General features: G+C 29.7%; 1 protein-coding gene across 1 annotated transcript; it reads right to left on the bottom strand.

Moving 5' to 3' along the window:
• Positions 1–798: 798 nt before the first annotated feature.
• Positions 799–11294, bottom strand: LOC107444253 (transcription factor HES-1-A). The gene is made up of 4 exons (XM_016058350.5): positions 10540–11294; positions 4811–4906; positions 3610–3697; positions 799–3501 (listed from the first exon to the last, which is right to left on the bottom strand). Exons 1-4 carry the CDS (start codon positions 10582–10584, stop codon positions 2699–2701), a joined length of 1032 nt encoding a protein of 343 aa, XP_015913836.1. The 5' UTR covers positions 10585–11294; the 3' UTR covers positions 799–2698.
• Between the last annotated feature and the right edge of the window lie 14519 nt (positions 11295–25813).

Below are 25813 nucleotides of genomic sequence, written 5' to 3' on the forward strand. Positions count from 1 at the left end.
ATTTAACAATTGTGTTAAGTCAATCTTAGATTCCTTCTATTTTGTCCTAAAAGGAATGATTTCTCTGCTATTCTAACCCTGATTTCAATATTTTATCATTCGTTAGTTTTTATTAAAATCGGCTTAAATTTTTTGACTTTTATTTATTTGTAGATTTTTTTTACTTTGATTTATTTGTACCTTATTTGGTGAAAATTTCAATCTTCAAAGACTCGGTGTTTAGTTTTAAGTGTGAAGAATGAAGTCTTGGCAAATTTTTATGTCTTAATACATTTTTTCTTCTTGAAACTGATTCATCGGATCATGCAATATACAACTAAAATATTGCTTAATATGACGTGTATTTTGCAATCTTTTTTTTTTTTTTTTTTTACAGGAATTAATTTCTGGGTATAAGTTTTTTTAAGTAAGCGTCTTTTACCCTTCTCAATGACAGTAAGTATTTACTTGCAAGTTTTTTGAAATATATAAACAAAAAGTAAAATATAATTGTTTGATTTTATATTAATTAATCTGTATTTATAAAATATATTTGCTAATGCGATTTTTGCTTTGATCTCAAAATTAAATACATTTTTCGACTTTATTACAATGAAACAAAAATTTTCAAAAATGATTTTTGTTTAGTCATTTTCCAGATAATTTCACAAAAATGAAAGAAAAAAAAACTGGATGTTATCTTAAATAAAGAAATTTGATATCTTTAAAGACAGTCAACAGAGTGAGTGTATTAGTTTGATTTAAACCTCTTTTGATTGTGGATGCAATAATTTGTGTGAATAAATAAATGATTGCAGATTTTGAATATCACTGATAATTTTTATTATAAACATAACAATCAAAATTAATAAAACAGATAAAGTAGATTTAACGTAAGTATGTACAAATAATACAAATCTTAAGGCACTGAATGGTAGCCAACTGAAGTAACAAATTCAGTATCATAAAAAAACAAACGCAATTACAATATAAATACAATTACTTAAGTTTTATAGTTCACATAGTATTAAGTCTTTGTATGAGAAGTTCTCCAAAGGTGGTACATAGTTTTAAACATTCATAGAGATTTTAAACTAAACTAATTAATAATTATTGTCAATTAATAATTATTAATTAATAATAATTATCTAAAATGACCCGTTTCCTTTTTATATTCGAAATTACTATTAATTAAATGAATATATAAAACATATGTATATAATTAAATGCTTTTTCATTCATAAAATATTATAAATTAGCATAAAATACATATTTTTCATGACAGCTCGTACGCATATCTTGAGTAATAATACGTTTTTTTTTAATCTACACATCACAGAAACATTTACTTTACCAAGAGATCATAATTTCGCCAAATCAAAATGCTAAAAAAAGGAGATCAATTATATAACAAAAGAGCTAAAAAAAAAGTAGTAAATCTTTACATATGTACAAATATATTATATATAAACTATGAGTATAATCTGATCTTATTAAAATCATTAAAAAATTATATATATCATATCTATTTTAGAAAGAACTGCGGCATGAGATCTTTGAAGGCACGTTATGGTGATATAAAAATGAACAAAACAGCATTACATTCAAATAATTGCAGACGTAATAGTACGTATAATTAATTATAAATGTTGCTTCACAAATTACTCTCAGAAAAATTGGTTAAATATTTAACTATGATATGCAAATTTGCTACGACTTCAACCCCATCACGTTAAAGAACTACGAGAATATGGTTCAATTTACCATTATAATTAGGTTACAGCTAATTATGGGGTTTTCCGAGTATAAAGTGAAAACCTTTATTTATTTATATTTAAAAGATTCCAAAAAGTTTTAATTTTTCAAAGTTATTTGAAATAAAAAAAAAATGTGAATATTAATTATTATACGTACTATTACAATTGAATATTTATTATAACCAAGTTACTGAAACTAAAAGTTTTAATCAACATTCACAGTTAAATATTTTAATCATAGCTGCCTTTGAAAACCATGTTAACTATTAAGAAAATAAATAATTAAAAAAAATCTAAAAAGAGATATGAATTAAAACTTATTCATGAATTCCATGCTTCAAATTATTTTTTGAATTTGTTAAATAGCCCAAACTATCAAAATAAAATATAATAGGCAGCTATAATTAATAATATTTAAAATAAGGTGAGGAAGTGCAGTTCAATTTATAAATAATTAATTGATAAAATATATCAGTGGCGGAGGCGCTAATAATTCTTGACCACTTAAAGATCTTAAATTAACCGCGAAAAGAACGCTCTATCTTAGAATAAAACAAAATTTGGTCCAAACATGGCAGTAGACCGAATTTTCTGATTGAATGTGATGTAGTCGCCAATCTTAAAACTTTTGTGGTCGCTAAGGGTTTACGAAGTTTCACCACTCTTAAAAATCTCAATATTTGAATTTCGTTCCTGGGTCCTCAAAATTCCCGGAACTCTCGATTGGAAATTTATATCTCCGCCACTGATATTTCTAAAAATTCGTAATTGACATGAAACACGAGTAACAGTATATATTTAAATATTTCATCTCACGGATATAAGTTTTGTATCGTTTGATTATCACTTTACATAACATTGGTTGGGTAAACAAAACATCCCCTTAAAAACTTTACAAGTCGTCACTATATGTCACAAATTTTAACGGAAGACAAGAATGAACCAAAACGTTCGTTAACATTTCACCACGGTCTCCAAACATTTTCTGATTCAACATTTTCCGGATGACGGAGCATCAACTGACTATTTCTGTCCTTCATGGGTGAAGATCGGTGTACTGGCCGAGGTACAGGAGCCAGTACCATCTCCTTAAATGGTTGCATGTGCGCATGATGATGTTTTGAGTGATGGTAAGGTTCAATAAAAACATCAGAACCAGCGTCGCTGCACGTTGGGCTGAGAACAATATTATCCTCAGACATGGCATCTGGACTTGCCGATCTTTTAGAGGATGGGGAAGTAGGTGGCCAAGAGGATTGGCTGTTCCTGTCCGGACCAGAAGAAGATGGGAGACTGGACGATGCACTTACAGAGGGTAGGTGAAAGGACATCGATCCAGAGCTCGGAATGGACTGACTTGGAAGCAGGAATGCGAATTCACCGTTCGGCAACCGACTAGGAATGACTGAAAGTCCAGTAAACATTTTGCCACCTTGTGCACTCGGTGAAGAGTTGTTGTTGATGTCACCGGACGAGGAACGGTTAGCTGGCATGATGCCTAGACCGCCAGGGATTTGGACACTGAGAGATTGTAACATGCCAGGGAGGGAGCTGTTGAAGGTGAGGTTGGATGGGTGCTGCTGCTGCTGGAAGTGAGAGGCAGTGTTCATGGTGGTTAAGCAATTCGATAAGTGGGAGACAAGACGCTGTCGTAAACCAGGATCCACACCTTCTATTCGGTTTACGTAACGTGTCACCTCGGTTGCACACTCGTTGAAACCAGCTTTGAACTTGTTGAGAACAGATGAATCAGTTGATATGGCAGCTGTAAAGAAAAATTAAATTCTTTAGTTGTGGAATTATAATGGAAAGCTTTAATTTTAATCACGGAGCAGGTTCTTAATAATAACTAACAATAATTTTCGGTACTTACTTGCCATCTGTTGCCTTTGTATATTTTGCAAGTGTCTAACCGTCATTTCTAATATATCTGCTTTTTCTAGCTTAGAGTGGCGGGAAGGCTGGAAAAAAAATTAAGGTACATTAGAAATTCATATTGAACATTTGAAAATATTCTATACAGTAGAATTTTTTGTCACAAATAGGAATCTGAAATACGGTATTATATATATATCGCACCCCGTCAAGAACAGTGTCATAACTCTAAAATGCAACATTGGAAAAAAATCATCTTAAAGAATACTATAAAACTTAAATCTGGAACAGGCACAAAACTGATACAACTGCCCTCAGCTGAATAAATTGCGAGTTAGAGATGTATCACTTTATGAGCTTGATGGAGCACTTTATACATATTTTTTATTGACATAACCTCAAAATTGCAATTTTTTGACTTGTGTCACTTTTCTTGCCGGGGTGCGATATAGTAAACTATTTTTCCTAGAAGTCAAAAACCTTCTTATTTCAATTGCTAATTTGAAAAACGATGTCCATTTAATTAATTTGACTTTTGAAAACCCTAAGAAATAACAAGTTTCATAAAAGCAATTTTTTTTGCTACTGACCACAAATAAAATTAGTAATAGAGTACACAGCTTAAGAAAAATAACATTTCATTACGCATTATATTTGTTTTTAGATTAAAAAGAAACAATGCCTTTAATCAACTTTGCAACCACGTACCCTCTGGTACGCAGTTTATTAGATTTTAAATGCACTTAAATGGCACGCTATTTGAATCAAAACAAAATTGAATAGTGTCTTCAGTCTAGACACTCTTATGTCAACAAGAAATACCAAGCTAACATACATGTTAAAATTTCGTTATCTACTCAAGGGCCATTATTCGCCCCCAGGTCGAACACCATTGATGATAACATCGAAAACAGGTTCGTTCACCCGGAATTAACTAATAAAACGACGAGCATCTGCTCTTACTATTAATGATAAACAGCTAACACCTGTCCTTTTAAAACTTTGACATGGATTAATATTCGTTAGAAGTAGTTAAACGTAGACACATATTTCAAGATAAAATGGTTAAGGTATGGCAGTTATGACTAAGTCGTGAATAATTTTAATAAGAAAGCTATAAGATTTAAATAATAATTAGTAATAGTTTAATTTAAATTTTGTTGTTTTATAATTGTAATATGATAAACATAGATACTTACATCTTTGTTTAAAGCATCCAAAATAAGAGTTTTCAATTCAGACAGACATTGGTTGATGCGTGCTCGTCTTCGTTTTTCCATAATTGGTTTCGTCGCCTAAAATATAAAAAATTTCATGAAGCAACTGAAGTTATTATTGCTTTAAAACAATTTTAGATAAAAATGCTTTTTTTCCTTCTTATTATTACAATTTCTCTTTGTCTACAGTTTCAAAATAAAAATATAGTTTGCAGTGAAACTGTTTTATTTTAAACTTTGCAAGATAGTAAGAATTTTTTTTAAAAATAATGATATATACTTAAAATAGTGTTATAATTATAAGTAAAATATTTGTGCGAACTATAAATTTGAACAATATCTCAAAGGCTTCCATTTTAAATACAGAAGAAACACTTAATACTTTTAGATATAGGAATTTAGATGAATTATTATTCCGAAGTTCAAGTGATAAATTAGCATTAAAGTTGATGTTACATTAAGTTTAAATTATTAAGCATAATTTGCGTCGGTTATACTATGCTTAGGTAAACTGATTCCTCAAGCAGCTTGGCTTCGTTAGATAAACTATGACAGATGAAAATCATGACTGTTTATGCACCTTTTTACTATTAAATCCCACATTTAAATTAAGTCTGATGAGTTGACTTGTCAGAATTAATTGGTGAAGAACCAGAAATAGATGCACTGCGCCAGTTATTAGATAGAAAAAATCACTGTGTACTGCTCAATTTTCGTAAGATTTGATTAATAATCAATTTATCAATATTATGTAAACCTCACATTCAAATCAATGAGTCCCATGACTTCTGAGCTACTCAAATCACACGTTTGTTACAGTTAATTCGTGCAAAAGCCAGAAATGGAAACTGTGAGCCATCATTGGATAGTAAGATTTTTTTGGATATTTAATTATTTTGTCTTCATTTTTTTTTACCAGACCTGATCAATAGCTCCCTATGATGAGTTTATCTAGAGTATATTATGTAGTTTACTTTTATCGTCGCAGTATAGTCAATTTCTGGTTTATGAACTATTAAATTCTATATTCACTTTAATTGTAATCAAAATTGAGGGGTTTTTTTAAAAGAAAAAAGCCTTAGCTACAATCTATATTTAAACAAACTCTTTTTCTTTCATTTTTTATGATTTTGATAGTAAAATCTAAGTTTTTACTTATTCAGTAACGTATAATAAAAATTCACGATTTGTTATAAAATCAAGGGACTATAAATTAATCGTGACACAAACCACGCACTATTACAGTCTAACATTACTGTTTATTTCTAAAGTAAAAAATATATTACTGATACAATAAGCAACCAACTAAAAAAAAAGGAGAAAAATTTAAGTTTAACGTATCGAAATTAAATTAAATCTGAATTTGCCTTGAAAAGAGTTAAATAATGAATTTTGAATTTGCCAGTAGTTGGCCGTCGATTCAAATGCGTGAAGTTCATCTTCTGAATGAAAAGACACAGATTTATTCATGAATCAGACCATCAACTTAAACTCTTGTTTATCGTAAATTGGTATACTAAATTGAATCGATTACGTATAAGAAAACCCGAGTGTAATGTATCGGGTTTAAACTAAATCTACATTTGCCTTGAATGATAAAGTTAAATTAAAAACTCAGCGTTACACTAATTGAAGGTAAACGTGTATTTCACATGCTGAATGCACTAGTCATGAGTCAAACCACCAACTGAAATCTTATTCATGTTGAATTGGTATATTGACTTGGTAATGTATTATCTATTTTATATTAAAGTAAAAATCCTATATTATACTAAAGTATAACATATTAAAATATCTATAACCATATATTAAAAAGTGGTTTAAGGAAAATCCGTTTTTCTTAACCCTCTCCTCAATCTGGTTTCGATTTCCGTTCAGAATACGAAAACAAGAGAAGCTTCAATTAATGTGACTAATCACTGTTTGGAAGAAGAAAAAAAACTTAATTCGTTGAAAAAGTGTAGCAGGATTTGGATGTTGCATCAACTGTCATTTTTTGTCAGCCTCGGGGACACAGAAGCGTTCGTAATCTTCGGGGATGTCGTGCTCAAGGAAGTTGACGAAGGATATATAGGTTAAGAGAATACATAATTGTGGGAACGCTTTGTGCGACAAGGAAATTTATGGGTTGTGAGTGAAAAAAAGAAATGACAAAAGGCGTCCAACAAGAATAATAATTGAAATACGTCTCTGTCAGAAATTTACAAGCTTTTTTTCTTTCTTCATGTTAGAGGCTTCTTTATTAGAAGGACGATAGTTGACAAGGCAAAAATAATTTTTTCTTTTTTTTGTTGAACATTTTGTTTGTTTTAATAAACTTCAAATATGTATAACAGGGGATGCTACACATAAATGGAAGTAAAATATAAACGTGTGATATAGAACAGCAGTTCCCAAATGGTACTCCAATGAACCCGAGGGTTCCGTGGAAAAGTTTAAGAATTTTCACGACTTAAGATTTCTTCTTCTTTTTTTTTTTAACATTTCCGTAACCTGAAATTACATTTACCTGTTGCCTTTGCATAATTTCTTTAAGTAAAATGCCAATAAAAAAAGCAAGTTTCTTTTTTTAAAAAAATAAATATTTAAATTACAATTTATTAATTACAATATTCAAATTACAATAAAATTTTCCACTCTGCTTTTCAAATTAACATAATATATCTAAATCCGTTAGAGAAATATGCTTTCCTAATAAAAATTTCCAACGTTTATTGCTGCTGTTTTTCGGGTTACTTTATTCATTATTCCAGCATATGCACCAAAAACAAATTCATAACTAGATTAAATTTAGATCCAGAACTGCAAAGGACATGAAACTAAATTTATGATTATTGATGATATATATAAGAAATATTAATCTACTCAAATATTTTTCAAATAAAGTAGTCTTTAATTGGCTAATGCATTCACAATTGTCTTTATATATTTGGTTAATAAAGACGAGATTTCTCCGAAAGATGGTCGATCATTAATCCGGAAAAAAAATTGGAAGCAGTTGGTATAGGATATGATAAAACTCTTTTTATTGGAAACATAATTTTTTTTACTTATATATTTAAAAAACTAGTCTTGCGAAATTACATTTTCTAGATTCAAAAATGAAATCCCGTTATTTTATGAATCAGGCAACTAAACTAAAGCATATATTATGCATCAACTAAATAATAAGTAAGCTATTTAATAATTTACTTAACTTTTCAACTTTCGGAAATATTTTCAACTAAAAAAATAATAATAATAATAATGTTTTTTTAAAGTTTTAGTTTTACGAAGAAATATTTACTCCTGGGACTACTTTATGTAATTAAATGTGCACATTTTTCATGATGAACACAATTCACATGATGTCAGATGTGCTTAACCCTAGTTGATTAAAATAATTATAAACTTATCAAATCAATTCAATAACTTTTATTCCCTTTCCGATTTCGAGTTATTATGTTCGTATTTTTCAATGCTGATTTCGATTTCTTTTACTAAGACCTTTGAGGTTCAAATAAAATCAAATTATGCCATCATATGTTTGAAATTAAATTTAATTTTATGAAATTAAATTTAATTAATGTAAATTAAATTTTGCATTATTCTGCATATCAACAAGAATGCCACGATTAAAAAAAAAATCTTATTTTACAGTACAATTAAAATAAAGATCACTTGCATTAAGGAAACCACATCAAACAATTTGAAAAAAAAAAAAAAAAAAAAAAAAAAAAAACGAAAAAAAAAAACAATCGTACACAAAATGTAATTTAGCCAATTTATTCTTCTTTCAAAAATCAAACTAAAATTTTAACTCGAGATATGTTTATTATGTATTACAATTTTCTTTGGTTTTGAAATACTTTACTAGCAATGAAAAATAAATTTATTTTTGAAATCGTAAATAATTCCTACTATATAGTTTTTTTTAAATAAATTTTCTATTTATTTTAAATAATTTGTTCTTTTTTAATGGTTATGAATCTTGATTTTGCACAGTATAATACAAAAAAGATTAGGTGTTGGTATTTACAATGATTGAATATTTTCAATGTGCATTATACCATATAAAATAGTACCATACAAATCTATGTTTGTACATGAAAGGAAAATATACATAATATACACTAGATATATAGTATTTATTAATACAAATGTTGTAACATTGTATTCATTCAGAAACAATGTTACATGTCATTTAATTAAGAAAGTATTTCATTTAAAAAATAAAAAAATTATTTCAAACTGGACAGTAGGCATAATATATTTTCGAATAAATTGTGAGCTTGATTTCTATTGTTTTAATTCTTAAAAAAGATTTTTAAAAAAATTATGCAGCAAGTGAACTCCTTTAGGAATTTTAGTGGTGACATCTAGTGAGGAAATGTTAAAGTATAAATGAACCTTACACCTGAGGAAAAGGGTTTCACTTAGCAAAAATTGCCCACATAAATACATCGTCAAAATTAGAATAAATGTTATTTGTTCATTTTGTGTAATACATATTTGTGTGATTGAATTATCGTTTCGCTAATTAGTATTTATCAAATCTTGATGTTATATTTCCCACTTAATTTAAGAAAAAAATCTTAATGAAAAAAATAAATAAATAAAAGATATTAAATAATTCTATAAAATAAAAAAATTGGAGTAGAATTTAACAGTTATATTTATAATCCGCAGTTATTATATTGACTATGTTGTTTATGAATGAAGTAAAGAATATTTTCATAGCAAAAAATCACCAAAAGGAAGACAATGTATATTTTAAAAAAAAAAGTATCAACTGGGAAAATAAAAAATGAAATAAATAAAAGAACTGATATATTTGAATGACAGTTCATATTTATACATAGTATAATGATACAATAAGCAATATTTGTAATTTAAATGAGACTAAGTTTAAATATAGAAATCTATTAATTAATGCAATTAAAAGTGTGTTTTCGACACTTTTTTTAAAGAAAATTTTGCATTCATATGTCTGGATTTAATTGACAAATTTTGCGCAATTGATTGTATCGCAAGAATTGAAGGATTCGAGTCAATATAGTAATGACATTTTGACTAAGGGTGGAAAGTTCTTTTTACACGACTCTGTACCTTAGTATTGTTTCCTTATACATACAACAAAAATTTCCTCGAATGTTTTTCTGATCCACTAAAAACGGTGGCTTATCATTATATTACCCAAAGTTCTTCTATTTATTTCAAAAAGTCATAGTTCAATCATAATCAAAATCTTGAATAAGTTAGAAAAAGAAAATTAATTTGAAATCAAATAGTCTAAGCTCTTCCATTTTAAGTTTATGAAATTTAAATATCTTCTTCTCTTTCCTAACTTATTTTCTTTTATTCATGAAATCGACATTTTTTGAAGCCCGCAGCCCACAAAAACTGATTTTTCTTAAGTTTTATTCATTTATTTTTTTTATATAAAAGTGTTTTTAGATTTAAAAAAAAGTTATTAATTTTTGCACCAATTACCAATTTTAGGCGCAGTGGCGTCCAGGATATTTTAACCCCAGCACATGTGCACAATTTTTAATCATTTGAAGTAAAATTTAAAACCAAAAAATAATCTCCTCTTACCAGCCAATTAGCGATGTTTTGATATTTAAACCAAAAAAAATTCCCCGATAGCTACCAGTCTTTAAAATTAAAACATATTGTAAAATATAATAACGACCTCAATTAAACAAATTTATGTTCAAGTCAATGCTTACCCTTCTATTCTCACTAGCCTTTGAGGGTGGCCGTTCCGCCGGCATTGTGACACACGGGTGATATTCCAGATTGATTGTTTAAATGAAGAAACAGATAATTAAATAATTGTTCCAGTAATTATTTATGCTAACAAATCAATAGCATTAATCTGTATAGTATAAGAGCAAGCAATGTGTAATCCTTATGAGTTGCAAAGAGATGAGAGATCAAGTGCACTACTCACTTCAACATCAAAACACAAACTGAAATCGAATTCATAATTTGTTCCGAATCCGAAAGTAGTGGAGGAGGGGGTATAACCAAAACACGAACAAAAAAAAAAATTACAACAGTTAAATTTTAATACAAAAAAAAGAAAGTCAGCTGCTGCGCAACTTTTTCCCAAACCCCGTCACACGGTGTTGTGTATGGATATTCGGTTCTGCGCGCGGACACACACATAAACTAACGGAATGATCTGTCCCCTTCCCTCCCCGCTATTCCATCTGGACACCCACCTCCCCTTTTCACGTGCGCTCTCACGTAATCAACAAGTGCAGACGATATCAGGGTGGACGGGGGGATGCGAAGGCGCGTGAGAAAGCCGCGCACCTATTTATGTGTGGCGGCAGGGGTCAGGCAGGCGCACCGCCGCCTCGTGTGAGAACGACGGCCGCGAAACGTTCCCACAGTCAGATTCGAACGTGCGTGCGCAAGCTTCGGGTCACGATTCTCTACAAAGAATACCACCTCCTCCCCTCCGTCAAATTACTATAGAGAAAGGTATGGGAAAAAGGAATACTGATGCTTGTTTGGTTGTATGTGGCCGGCTAGTGTAACGCCTTTTTCTATTTTTTTTTCTTTCTATTGATAGCTGTTTTTTTTAATAATAATAATACAGTTATTTTTTTTATATTTTCTTTTTTAAATAAGGACTTCGGCTGCCTGTGTTCGCCAATGTGAGCGATTATTTTGTGTGGGAGGAAATCGTTTGGCGCACAATGGAGCCGGCCAACTGGAGGAAATTGGGCAATTTGATGTTAACTTTAACCCTTTTTCTTTCCGCAACGCTTGCTTTGTTTTTGATAACCATTCTTAACAGTTTTTAATTTTTTTTATTGCAATTGTAACATCTTTATTTATAGTGTTCGATAAGCGTTTTATTTTCATTCATCATAAGAAAGTAAACTGTTAATGAGTGTTGTTAATTTTTAACCCTTTCTTTCTCTGCAACTTGGATGAATTTTATTTAGTTAATAGTTTGTCCCGCAGTGGACTGATCGTTAAGACACGATTCCCAGCAGATCCCCGAAGTCAAGCATCACTGGCTGCGGTCAGTGTGCGGGTGAGGGACCATTTGGATCAGTCTGCGTAGGGACTGAGGGTGTGCGGTATTGGTCCTCGTTAAACTGTTCTACCGTAAAGTGCTCGACTTCACGTGCAGGTCGTCTGGCTACCGAAGCGGGGGTGCCACCCCCTCTGCAGAGGATCAAAATTGTGATGGCATGTCGTTGGATCATCCTCAGGAATGTTTCCCAGACCGTCGCCAATAGTCCATTGTGCAGTTTTAGTGCGACGTAAATAACCCACAACAACGTTAGTTAATAGTTTTATTTGAACGATAATATTTAATAAATAAAAAGAATTTATAAAGACGTTAAAGTTTTACGTAAGCACTTGATGGGGGATAGGGATTATGGTTTGCTGATAAGGAGGGAGAAGTGTTATAAGCGGTGCTTTCGTAAGAAATTAAAATCGCATTATTTTCGAAATATTTTTAAATTTAAAAAACTTACTTATGGCAAAATTACAAATTTGAAATTACAGTTAGGTTGAAGGAAGGAAAGGTTTTGAAAAAAGAAAATTCTTCTAGAAGTTTAACCACAAAGGAAAACATAAAAAATTTCTAACGAATATTTTGCTCAATCCTTTATAGAATGAATTGAAACAAAAATTTTGTTTCATGCAAAGTTACGTCGTTTATTTGAATTTAATCCTAAAATTAGATTACAAACATAAAAGTTAAAACAAAAACCAGGGGGTTGCTTTTTCTTATGTAAGCGAAAGAGAGTGCGCATTTCTGCTGACAGATGAGTCCAAAATTACAAAAAGCACGGTTACGTAATGTATTTATATTTTATAAGCAATTTATGAACTTGCATTTTTACAATTATTTTTAACAGAAATAAGTTTTCCTTGAAATATTTACCTCGTTATTAAGAACTTAAATTATTCGAAACCTGGAGAGAAGGGAAAAAGAAGAGAAAAAGTTTTTTTGTTGTTTTGAACACAGAAGAAAAAAGCACTGCTTAAAAATTTCATGAATATAACAACCAATTTGATTCTGGGCCATTGAGAAACATTTTAATGCACTTAAATTTTATTCAAATGATTTTAGATATTTTTTAAAAATTAATTAATATACAGGAAAGGAACTTTTTACACTTCGTATGCTATTTTACAAAATGCTATTAAGAGGACGCTATACTTTGGGAGAAACACTTCATAGCAAATTCTCTTTCAACTACGTATGAAATAATGGAAAATAAGTTTCAAAAACTGATTTTTTTTTAAACTCTTTACAGTATCAAAATACAAATTAATTATTAAATTACTCCTAATCACGCTGTAGGAAGTCTCAATCTCTCAAAGTTTTTCTGCATTTTGAAAACATTTTTTCACCATTTGAAACTTTAAGTAAACCTAGAGTAAACCATACACTCCCTTTTCTCAAAACTTAAAATGTTGAAATAACCAAAGGAAGTGAAACAGAATTTGCCACGAAAGGTTTCTCCTGCAATATAGCGTTTTATTAAGCAGTTTCAAATTTTAATAATTATACTTATTGTGATATAACAATAAGCAAAGAATACTTTTTGAATTAGTGATCTTTTAAAATTTTTTATTTGCTTAAACCGTGGCGTCTCAAGTGATAGAGCGTTCGCCTCCCAATGAGTTGATCCGGATTCGAATCCCACACCCGGCTCGCTCTAATCACAGTGCGAATATATAATATCCTCAGTGGTAGAAGGATCCTAGGATAAGGCAGGGGCACACCCAAATCGAATAGAAAGTTTATTTTACGTTTCTTTCTTTAACGAACTTTTTTTAAACAAAATAGTATCAGAACGGTGAAAAATTCATCTTTTTTATGTTAGCTTTTTTATAAATCTTATCTATATTGCGTAAATCCATGGCATTTTAGGGCGGAATTCAGCTAAATGTTCGCAATTACGATGGTCAAATTTGGCCAATCAAAATCCTGTATTTTTACATATCTTACAAAAATACAAGCTTCTGGCGGGCTTAGTTGAGACATCGTAATTGCGAAAATGTAGCTGAATTCCGCCCAAATGTCAGCAAGGATTTGAATTTTTCACATCTAGATCTATATTTCGTAAATCCATGGCATTTTAGGGCGGAATTCAGCTAAATTTTCGCAATTACGACTGTCAAATTTAGCCAATCAAAATCCTGTATTTTTACATATTTCAAACTGCGATATGTTTACAAAAATACAGGCTTCTGGCGGGCTTAGTTGAGACATCGTAATTGCGAAAATTTAGCTGAATTCCGCCCAAATGTCAGAAAGGGTTTGAATTTTTCACATCTAGATGACAAAGTCAGGAAACTGCATTTGGCATGATGGACATAGAATTGTCAGAAAATAAATAAAATCGACTGAACGATATTTCGTCTGGACTTCATAGCTATTCAATTCTAGTTAATTTTCTTGTTATCTATAATGAGGTGAAAAATTTAAATACCTCCATAAAGTTCGGTTCTTCATTTCTGAAGTAGTGAGCGGAGGGGGGCCCCCAAAGAAGCTTTTGCCCCAGGTCCCTATGTCGGGCCCTGAGAGTCCTCTTGCTGTAGAAAACTTTCATTAACCATTAATAGAGCCGCAATGGCTCAGGGAATAAATAAATCGTTCGCCTTCCAATGAAGTGATCCGGGTTCGAATCAAAGTGATGGCTGGTCAATACGAATTCCGCATCCGGCTCTCACCTACCACAATGCGGACGTGAAATAACCTCAGTGGTAGACGGATCATGGGTTAGAGTACCCTTGCCGTTAGGCTAACCGTGGGAGGTTTTCGTGGTTTTTCTCTCCATGTAACTCAAATGCGGGTTAGTTCCATCAAAAAATCCTCCACGATGGCTGAATTTCTCACAATACTTGATCCAGGAAGTCCCTTGTCTTCTGGATTTGGTTCAAAATTACAAGCCTACGGAGTTGAACATTAGTCAGGGTGCGTAGAAAATTATTCAACAAAAAATAAGCACCTTTTAAACACTTTTCAAGCACTCAAAAAATATTTTTAAGATCTTTAAAAAAATATCGTAATTAGGCAGGATTGGAAAGCTTTTAACAATTGACGGTTTTACCTTGTTTTAACCATCATATCAAAATAGAAAGAAAAAAAAAAACTTTTGGCGTTTTTGACAATTGTCAAAAATCATGAAATTTTGAATCCTGTGAAACGAATCGTGTTTTCATACGCTACGGACTGACAATGCGCCGAAATAGATTGGGGTTGAAGGAATTGTGAAAACGTTGAATAGAACAATGTGAACTGCGTCTTTTTGCAGAATTCGGAGCGAAAATCAACATGGTAAAGGAAAAATCTCATTTTAAAAAAAGGGAAAATTAAGCACTTTTTAAAAACACACAATGAAAAAACCAACTTTAAGGGTTTATAAATAACGAAAATTGAAAATAAGCACCTTTAAGCACTTTTTAAAAACGCTACGCACCCTGTCAGTAGTCGTAAACCCAAAATCGGGTCGGCTGTTCAACGACGGTTATAAAAAAAAATATAATTAACCCTTATTGATTTAAATTAATTAAAATTAAAAATAAAAAATAAATTAATATTTTTACAGTTATTTTTCAGATTTAAGATTTTTTTCTGTGAGTGAAATATAAAAAGCTAGTTTACTGTGTATTTTAATTTCGTCCCCCTCAAAAATTAGCCACCTGCAACGCTTTTCATAACATAAAATTGAAAAAAATGTATATTACAAACACTTTAGTCAAAATTAGATATGCAAATTAATCTACTTAATTACATTAAAATGGTACTTAACAGCCTGTTTTAAATTGTTCACTAAACTCAAATAAGTGCTTCTTTTCCCGTGCCCATTTTAGGGATTTTTTTTCGTGCCTTTCCTTTGGTGCTTTTTTCTTTCTTTTTTTTTCGGGATTCGAAAAATCCAGGAATTATCGTGGCAGTTTTGGCGTTATTCTCTTTTTCTTACTCAGCGTTCCTTTCATTCCTTAATAATTATAATAATAAAACATCCTGAAAAATAAACAAAACAAAAAAAAAATTTCATTTTTCCCCGTTAATACCTCATTTCTCCTTATTTCAAATTGATGCAAAACAAAATTTTTATCTAATTTTTTCTTCTTTTTGCTGAATCTATTTAGATGAAATCGGGCAACTACTTTTACGTCATAATATCTTTTGTAAATAAATAAAATAAATATTTCTTGCAGAACAAAAAAACTTCAAATCGAATTCTGCAGAAAAATAACCGTTCGAAAAACATGATGTCAACCATGAACCGTTTCAATTAAAAATATAATAAAATACATAAAATTATAATTCTAAGAAAACCTTAATCGGAATATGTTTGAATATTTCAGGTTTATCGAGCGCAAACCTTGTTTTTTGTTAATATCTAATTAACGTTTCCTTGAATGGAAAATAAAATTAGAGGTTGCTCTAGTAGGTCAAAAGCACTAACCATTATTTTTTTGGAATGCATTTTTTCAGTTAGATTCTGAAGGTCCTATCTCATTCTTGACGTGCCCAATGCGACGTTTAGCGACAGCTGTGAATTTTATTTTCCTATGCGACATAATTATTTATTCAGGAAGCAGTATATTGTATTTTTTTGAAATTGTTTATTTATTTATTTTTTTTTATTGTACTTATTTTGAACTACTGCTTTTTAAAAATGTAATTAGTGGAATTCATTTATAGGGAACAGTTTACCCAATAACATTTTATATATATATATATATATATATATATATATATAAAGCTTCAATAATTCAGTCGTAAGCCATAATACATTCTCAAAAGGTTTATTTAAAGATAGGCTGGTGGTTATAACAGTTCACATCCCCACTCCATAAGGGAGTGGGTGTGGATAAAACTCCGGATGGTTCCAGCTGATTTTTTTTATGGAACACGTTATTCAGCAAGAGGCATGCGGAAACCATCGCTCCCGCATTAAATACTAACAGACATGGAGGTGAAAAGGCTCAGTCACTGCATAGTTTGTAACTCTACGCATCATCGATAATCATTTAATGCTTCCTAATATGGAAGAGAAAGAGGGACAAGATTCTAAAAATAACTCCTCCTTTGAAATATAAATCTAATTATAGTTCAATGGTATGTTTTCAGTCTGGAAGACTCAAAATAGAATTTCTACACCTATTCTTTACCAAAGGCATTTTATGAAAACGAAAGAGTGTTAATGTTGTGAAAAATGACATCAACACATAAGGCTTATTACGGGTTGCAAGTTTATCTTGAAACGATGACAATTAAATCACTATTGAGAAAAGCGGAATGAAAAACATCCAAACTGTTTTTACCTGATGTAACTTGGAGGTGTTTAAAATAATCACTTCTGAACTTTTTTCCATTTTCACTGACTTTTAAATATGTATGAGGCTTTCAGTTTTGTCTTTGTGAGTAAACCATTCGTAAGAATTTGAAAATATTCTTTTTTTTTTTCACCCAAGCTTAAATATTAATTTGCGACCATTTATGTATTGTGTTTTATTTATTTATGTTAATGATTCTGCAAACATCTTTCATACAAAATTACAGCATTTCTAGTGTGTTGCGGCGTTTACCATTTGATGAATTAAAAGGTATAAACAGTATTTTTAAAAAAGTTTGCGAATTTTCTTTAAAGATATGGAGAAACTATAATTAATAACAAAAATAAATAAGTAAATAAAAAAAAGAAGAAGGAAGAATACTAAATAAAATAAAATTCAATAGAAAATAAATTTTTGTTTTCTTTTATAGAGAGAATTTAAATTATTATTAATTCACATTTTGTTATTAATTCACATTTTAATTCACATATTTCACAATTATTATTAATTCACATCAATTTTAATGAATGAGAGAAATCTTCTGCGATTTCAAATATATCGTTTTAATAGTTTTAAAAAGTTTAATACTTCAGAAAATAATAAAAACTATAACTTCGATTCATTTGTGATGAGAAAAAGCAAACGATTTCTGCTCTATCTGTACTAAATTTTTAAAAACTTTTTCATCAGTTCATTGTAATTCAGCAAGCCTAAAAGGGTTGACAGATAAAACGAAGTTATAATTTATGCCAGGTGAAACAAAGACATGAGACACCAACTGGTGAGTCACGTGAATTGTATAAAAAAAATAATAAAATTAAATTAAGATCAAAAGAAAAAGATAATCGTGGGAAAGTCGAGAATCGTCACGTAGTGTTATAACTTGATCTATCCTCTACCATCTAGTTGACACGACATCTTTTTTAAATTTCTTCTTCCGTTCGCAAAAGCAGATGGACAAATTATTTTATTATTAAATATTTTTATCAGTTCTTTTTGTTAAAAAAAATAAGTAGTTCTTCGCATAAAATAACAAGTAATCGCTTTTTTTTTCCTAAGATTTTTTGTTCTATCTTGGAGAATGACGTATTTGAATTATTATTGAAATTAATGTATTGAAATTAATATTGAAATTAATGTTCAAACTATAATTGATTTAATTATAATTTGAAAATATTCAAAAAAATATTAATCAATTAAACAGTATTAGAGGTAATACGTACATAACGAGTTAGGTTTAAATGATGCTGTTCTTCCAAAATAATAAACAGGAATGAAATAATAATTGAGAAAATAAAATGCATTAGAAAAATTCAGGAATTTTCTTTTATTCTTTTTCAGTATGTTTAATATTCAATTATAAAACAACAGTGAAGTTGATCCGGCTGAGTTGCATTTTTATATCTGATACTTTCCTGAAGTTTAAAATTTTTTAACCAAACTACAAGCAAATTTTGAAACATAAACTCATGTTCGCCAGTGATATTAGTTATCAAATTGGTTTTGCAATATTATGGCGCATTTTTCAAGTTTATTTGAAGAGAAAAAAATGGTACCGAGGTGAATATGTTCTGAATAATAAATCGTTTTATTGCTCAGTGCTATATGAAAGGTTCGGGGCAGTATAATGATAAGTCACAAATTGTTTAAGAGACAGTTCTTATAAAGCGCGTGGCGCAACGCCACGATTTGCATTTATCCCTAACAAGCTAGGAAACAATACTGGAAAACACATATAAAAAAGTCATCCTTAAAACAGAAACAAACTAGGGATAAAGCATTAGCCCTCCCTATGAGGTCACCCGGGTTCGAATCCCAGGGATGGCTGCTCAGTACGAATTTCGCACCCGGTTTGCACCCATTACAGGGCTGATGTAAGTGGTAGACGTATCATGAATTAGAGTCCCCTTTCCTTTAGGCTAACTGTGGGATGTTTCCGTAGTTTTCCTCTGCATGTAACGTAAATACTGGTTAGTGCCATCAAAAAAATCCTCCATGAAGGCACATTTCTCTCAATACTTGATCCAGGAGTTCTCTTGTCTTCTGGATTGGGTTCAAAATTACAAAGCTACGGAGCTAAACATTGGTTGTCGTAAACTCAAAATTGGGTGAGTGTTCAACGACGGTTATAAAGTAAAATATTGCCTAAACTATGCTTTTCTTTATTATTGCTTAAAAATACTTACTGGAAGGTAAACTTTCCAATAATTTAATACTCTTTTCATCACTAAAATTATTTTTTTGATCTTCCATAAGTTATATGCAGTACAAGATATGCACAAAATTTTGCAAATACAGTAAGTCACGTGCTGCCCATGCACTGAGAAAGTTTATAATAGAAGTAATAGCTGACCCGTTTTGTTGCAAAATTAAATATACTTATTTACTTAGATGACTTAATTAAAATTTTACTAGTGGAGAAAGAGGTTTGTTAACATTTATAGGATTTCCTCCTATGCACTGTTTTGGACAACATCTGACAGAGGAAGAAATGTAACCGACTTTTATATTTTTGTCAGTTTTTTTTTCCTCAAAATATTCAGAAACTTCCCCATTAGCAATTTAATGTAGCATTATTGGCCCGCTATTTTTTAAAATAATTGGATGATCTGAAATGTTGGATGATTGCGACCATCAAAGGATGTTGGACCACCATGAAACCAACATAAAACATCAAATTATTTTGATGGAACCATCAAAGATTTTGATTTGACTATTAGCTTGAAATTTAAGACAGTAGATTTAATATAAACAGAGTTTTACCATAAATTGAAACGGAAGGGAAATATTTTTATTTTTTATAATAATAAAAATAATATTATAGAAAGATAATTAATAGTTCACGTTGGGCAATAAAATGCAAATTCAAATAAATATTTTCATTTATTTATTTGATGCTTCAATTAAAAAGTACATTGCTGTTTCATGTTGAATGTGTAAGAAAAATTCTAGAGGCAGCTTAAATTTTTATAAACAGTATTTTGGATAATTAATTTTTGAAGAAAAATATTTCAAAATGCCTCACCTTTTTGAAAACTACCTATTTACTTTAAATGCAAATGTACATATATACATACGTATGCATGTAACTAAAATGTATGTACCTATGAATATGGATTATGTTCAAAAACCTCGAACATTTTATGTCTTATGACTTTATGGAATTTTAATTACTGGAATAAAATATCAAAAATTATTTTTAAGAAATTTCATATAATTTACTATATGTTTTAAGTGAATGTTGATAAATAGAGTATTGTGCCATGTTAAACTACAAGTAAACCAACTTTTAATTGAAAAATATTTGAATTAATCTCTTTGTGAAAATTGTGCTATATATATAACGTGACCAGACGTCCCGTTTTGAACGGGACTGTCCCTTTTTACAATTACGAGTCCCGGTGTCCCCGAAATGGACTGTGGGACGCAAAATTGTCCCGTTTTCAGAAGGGCAATGGTGGACTGCGCTCAGTAATTGCCTCAATGATAACCCCCACCCCTAGCAGTATGTTGATTGCGCTGCTAGTTGATAACGTTTGTAGGTAGATCTCTCTCCTCATTGAGATGTGAGGGGTGCAATTTATAAAAATCAAGCACTAACTTGGTGATAAGCTTCTACTTGGCTAAGAAATATATCAAAATATATTAGTCCAATTTATTAAATTCGAGTTATATCAAACAGGATTAGATTTACAATTAGAATATAATACATTTACTGATAGTATTGCATTTATCATTACGATTTTATTATCTTTATGGGTAAGTTAATTTACAAATGTAATTATAGAACGGGTAAACTTATGCATTTGAGAACATTGTGTTATTCCCTTTCCAAATTTCGATTTATTGTGAATAAAAAATTTGATTAGGACACATTTAAACGCATTGTTTTGTTTAAATATAGTACTCAGTGTTTTGTAGTTAAAATTGAGAAACAGTTTAACAATCACGAGATATCTTCAGAGTAAGAATGAAATAATTTTTAAAAATTTTACTAAACAGCTCTTTTATAGTTTTATTCGATGAAGTAAAATTTGGAATATTGAGGGTAACTTGGGAAAATCGAGTTCTCAGTTATATTCTCAGTTATTTTTCTGATATTATGGCATTTTATTAAATTTTATCTTATAATTTTTTTCAATATTTTCTTATTAACTCTAAAAATAAAGATAAAAAGTCGAATAATATAAAAATATCAAATAAGTTACCAACTTTTATTCTTTTATTTTTTTAAAAAATAATTTATAAGAAATTCTTGCAACGCCTTTTATGATAAAAATTATATTAAAAAAAAAAACATGCACTTGGAAAATTAACTGAGACTATGTCGACTCGACACTCATAAGTTAAAAAGTTACATTCAGTATTTTAAGTTTTGCTTTTCCTAACAAAACTTGTTGTTTTTTGAAACTATTTTATTTTATAAGGCATATTAGGATTTTTATTATGTGATTAAAGAAAAATTAATCACATAATTGTGTTAAAAAAAATTGTTTCCAATATTTTCTTCTTTTTTTAAATTTTGAATTGACGGAGAAACTCGATATAAGATCATATTTGTATTGCACATAACTATAGAGTATAGCTTATATTAATCTGCTGATTGACTCAATTATCAACTTAGTAGATAAAAAGAACATGATTTTCAATATATATATTGAAAATCAAATTCTTACTGCGATGTTACTGTAAGCACAACAGAAAAAATTTGTTAAAAATCATTTCGAATGAGAAAAAATTTACGAAATAATTCAACTTTATTTTAAGATTTTTCTCTAAAAACACATAAATTAAATTTCAAAAAAAATATACTAGATTTTTAAGTTTCTGATTGCTTCTGTCAGGGTAGGCATAAATCACTTCATTTTAGTCATGAATTAATCCTGATTAAATTTTTTCGAATTTTTAAAAATAAATCACTAATTTAAATCAGTTTAATTTAAAAAAAAACGTTAACTTAAGCAAACATAATTTTTTTAACATTAATTATGAATTAATTTTTTTAAAAATTATAATTTAAGTTTTACATATTTTTATACAGTATAATTAATAAATACATTCTTAAATGTGTGAATTTTTAAAAAGTCTGATTTAATTGATAATGTATATTTATTAAGGAAGCTATTTTTTTTACTACGGAATAATAAAATGAATATGCATTGAAATCACTATGTTATCTCTTTCATTATAAAATGCATTGATGTAAATAGTTATTATTTTTTTTAAAAAAATAAATCAGTAATTTCAAAAAAATTATTAAAAAATATTGATTGAAAAAATATATAATTTAAAATATTTTTTTTACTATGAAATTTGATTTGAATTGAAAGATTTTTTTACTAAGAAATATCGAAAGGGATATTCATGTAATTATTATGTTTCAAAATAGACTACACTTAAATAAGAGTGATATGAAACCTTTAAATAGTAATTTTCCTTTTAATATGTTTAAAATAATTTTCAAAAAACATATTTCATTATATTAGTTTTTTGCTAATTAAAATGCAAAGCTTTTATATCTTATTGAATATAGAGTTAGAGTGTATTAAGACTTCCCCAAACCAGAATGACGTAATTTTTTTTTTCAGTAATGTTTTCTTATCTAAACTAATTTACTTTTCATTAGACGTCTAGTTGACAAATTGTCATCATGTCTAGTTGACAATTTTAGCAATTATCACCAAGGTGAATCTGAGAAATATAACTATGATTTTTTTTTCTTAACGCAGTGATTAATATATTATAATATAATAATAATTTTATCCATTTTTAGTAAGAAATATTAACTATATTACTTCTATTTTTAAACAATAGTATTACTTAAATATTGTATCAGATGCTTTGGATGGTAAATTTTAAAAAATCCAACTAATTTTATTCGAATAAAAAAAAATCCACTTTAAATCAAATATGCGCCATTTTGGAGTAAAAAAAAATAATGATTGCCAACCATGGCTTCTGGTCAAAGTCGTTTTATGTTCAAATATTTTTTTAAAAATAATATGCAGAAGTTTGGTTAAGATAGATTGGTTGAAACTGGTTTAAAATTCAAATTATTAAATATATTTAAAAATTGCATGTAAAAAAATTTAAAATTATTAAGTATATTAAATAAATTCAAATTATTAAATATTAAAGTAAGGATTTTTGAGCTTAATTAAAACTTGATACTGCACCCTGAACTTTTACTTTTTAATCAACTTAAGACGACAAGTGAGCAACAAATGTATACATTTTTTAACTTTTTAACCAATATTCTTGAAACAATTGCATAGGTCTAATTAAAATTTTGACCGATTTTCGAAACTTTGAAAGCCATATGTCACCTTAAAATGAACTAGAAAAAAAGTTTTTTTTTTCATTGCTTAAATACAGTTTGCATTTTAAAATTACAGAAGTATTAAAATTTACAAACGTATAAAAAAAATTCCTTTTAAATAAAAATTACTAAAAGATGGAGGAAAACTGATTGACAAATCCCCCTCCACTCTCAACGCACCTCCACCTTCTGGCGTACAATATTGGCGAGACAATGCTTTTATCAGAAATTGTTTTACTGCATGAATGAAGTAGGAGGGATGGTCATAAGGGTTGCCTTAAGCGCAGTCCACCAACCTTTATTAAAGGGGGATAAGATGGTAGCAGCGCAGTCCGCCATATTTCAGAAAACCATTAGCGCAATCAGGTATCACCGTTTCAGAAACCACGCGAAAATTTGAGTAGCAGACTTCCGGCCACCGCCCGTCAGCTACTCAATCTGGTTATCGACGCGGCAAAAGGCGTCTGGGCTTATCACACGATACAAGAAAACCACATGTTTTGATCCCAAATTTACATGCGCGAGTACGAAATCAGAAGCTATTGTAGTAAATGTTTTGATGCATACAGAAATGAAAGAATTAAAATATGACCTTGATAGTGCAATTGTATTACAATACTAAAGGACGCGTCAAACCTTGGTAACAAGAAAATATGCCCCATTGTAGTGCGCTTTTTTCAACCTTACGTAGGTGTGCAAGTAAAAATTTTAGATTTCCAAGAACAACCTGGTGAAACTTCTGACATCATAGTCAATTATTTAAACCAAGTGTTGTCAGATAATAATTTGACAGCAAAAGTAGTAGCATTTTGTGGGGCAATGCCAACGTCAATTTCGGAGGTGCAGTTAGGCGAGGAAATAACAATGTATTAACGAAATTACAATCATCTCTGAAAAAAGAATTAATAGTTATTGGATGGGGAGCCCATGTAATTCACAATGCAATAAAATCTGCTGCAGATGGGCTACTCGCAGATTACGAAAGCGTTATTGTGAAGATATATTCATTTTTTTATATTTATACGATTCGAGTTGAAGCTCTAAAGGAGTTTTGTGCCGAAACTGAATATCAACAAATGCTCGGCTATAGTAAAACTAGATGGCTTGCTCTTATGCCTGCTTTGGAGAGGGTTTTAAAAATGTAGCAGCCGTTAAAAAGCTACTTTTTGAGTATTGAAAAATGTCCCCTGTTACTAAAAAACTTTTTTGAAGATCCCACATCCGAATTGTGGTTTTATTTTTTCAGTCAGCAAGTTTTTATCAAGCTGTCTTAAAACTTGAAGGTCAGACTGTATCGGCAATTGAAGCTGCAAAGGGAATCAATCAATTAAAAGACAATTTAACTCAAAAACAGACCAATCAGTTTCTTCCATTTATGGTCCGTCAATTAATGTTAAAATTGAAAGATAGTGGTACTGATATTGATGAAGAATTTGTGAAAAGGACGGCTACAGAATCTTATAAAACAAGTCGTGAATATCTGGAGCAGTGGACTTGCTTTCTCACCAAAGAAATGGATATATTTTATTGGGCAGATTTAAAAAGGTCCCCACATGGGAAGATATTCAAAAATCCCTGGATGTATTAATTGAAAAGCAATATATTGACTGTAATAAAGATACTGAAGTTTTTGAAGAATTTTCATTAATTTCTAATTGCATTACATCGCAAAAAATAATGGAATGGAATAATTTAAATATTTCCACGGAAACCCGTTGGGTGGAAGTATTCAAACACTTTCGCGCCAACAATCTTGAGCATGAAAACTTTTCTATTGTAATTGAATGTATTTTATGTTTGCCTGTTACAAATGCTCCAGTAGAAAGAGTATTTTCTATTATGAACAAATTGTGGACATCTGAGAAAACCCAGTTACAAATTTTAGTTCTAAAGGCGATGTTGATAAATAAAGTGAATATAAAAAAAACGTGGTTTCATTCTTACTTGAAATCGTCCCCAACTATATTAAAACGAATTTGTTCTTCTGATAAATATAACTAAACATTTTGGGGACCTATATTTTGAGATTTGTAACTTTTAAGCCAACTAACTTTTTCTGAATAAATAGCTTTAAAAAAGTGTTGTTTTTTTGATTGACTACCTATGATTTGACCTAAATAAACCTATGTCCCGTTTTGAGTCAAAAAATAAATGGTCACGTTATATATATACAGTACTACTTATCTAATACACTGTTTTAAAATTACTTTTGAATAAAAATCAAACATTTTAATGTTTTCCTAAGATTTTATCTAATTAGTTACCATAATTACTATTTTTTTTGTCGTATACCTGTTTCGGCAGTGGGGGTGCGATTGTTCCTGTTTTTCAGTGGCGCCATCTATGGC

Source organism: Parasteatoda tepidariorum, chromosome 9, assembly GCF_982258835.1.
Source record: "Parasteatoda tepidariorum strain Cologne lab strain chromosome 9, Ptep-v5.0, whole genome shotgun sequence".
Lineage (NCBI taxonomy): Eukaryota > Metazoa > Arthropoda > Arachnida > Araneae > Theridiidae > Parasteatoda > Parasteatoda tepidariorum.

Coding starts and splice junctions, on each gene's coding strand:
- LOC107444253 (XM_016058350.5), bottom strand. CDS start 10,584: ATGCCGGCGGAACGGCCACCCTCAAAGGCTAGTGAGAATAGAAGG. Junction 4,907..10,539: donor AGGCTAGTGAGAATAGAAGG/GTAAGCATTGAC, acceptor TTTATATTTTAG/GCGACGAAACCAATTATGGA. Junction 3,502..3,609: donor ACAAAGGCAACAGATGGCAA/GTAAGTACCGAA, acceptor TTTTCTTTACAG/CTGCCATATCAACTGATTCA.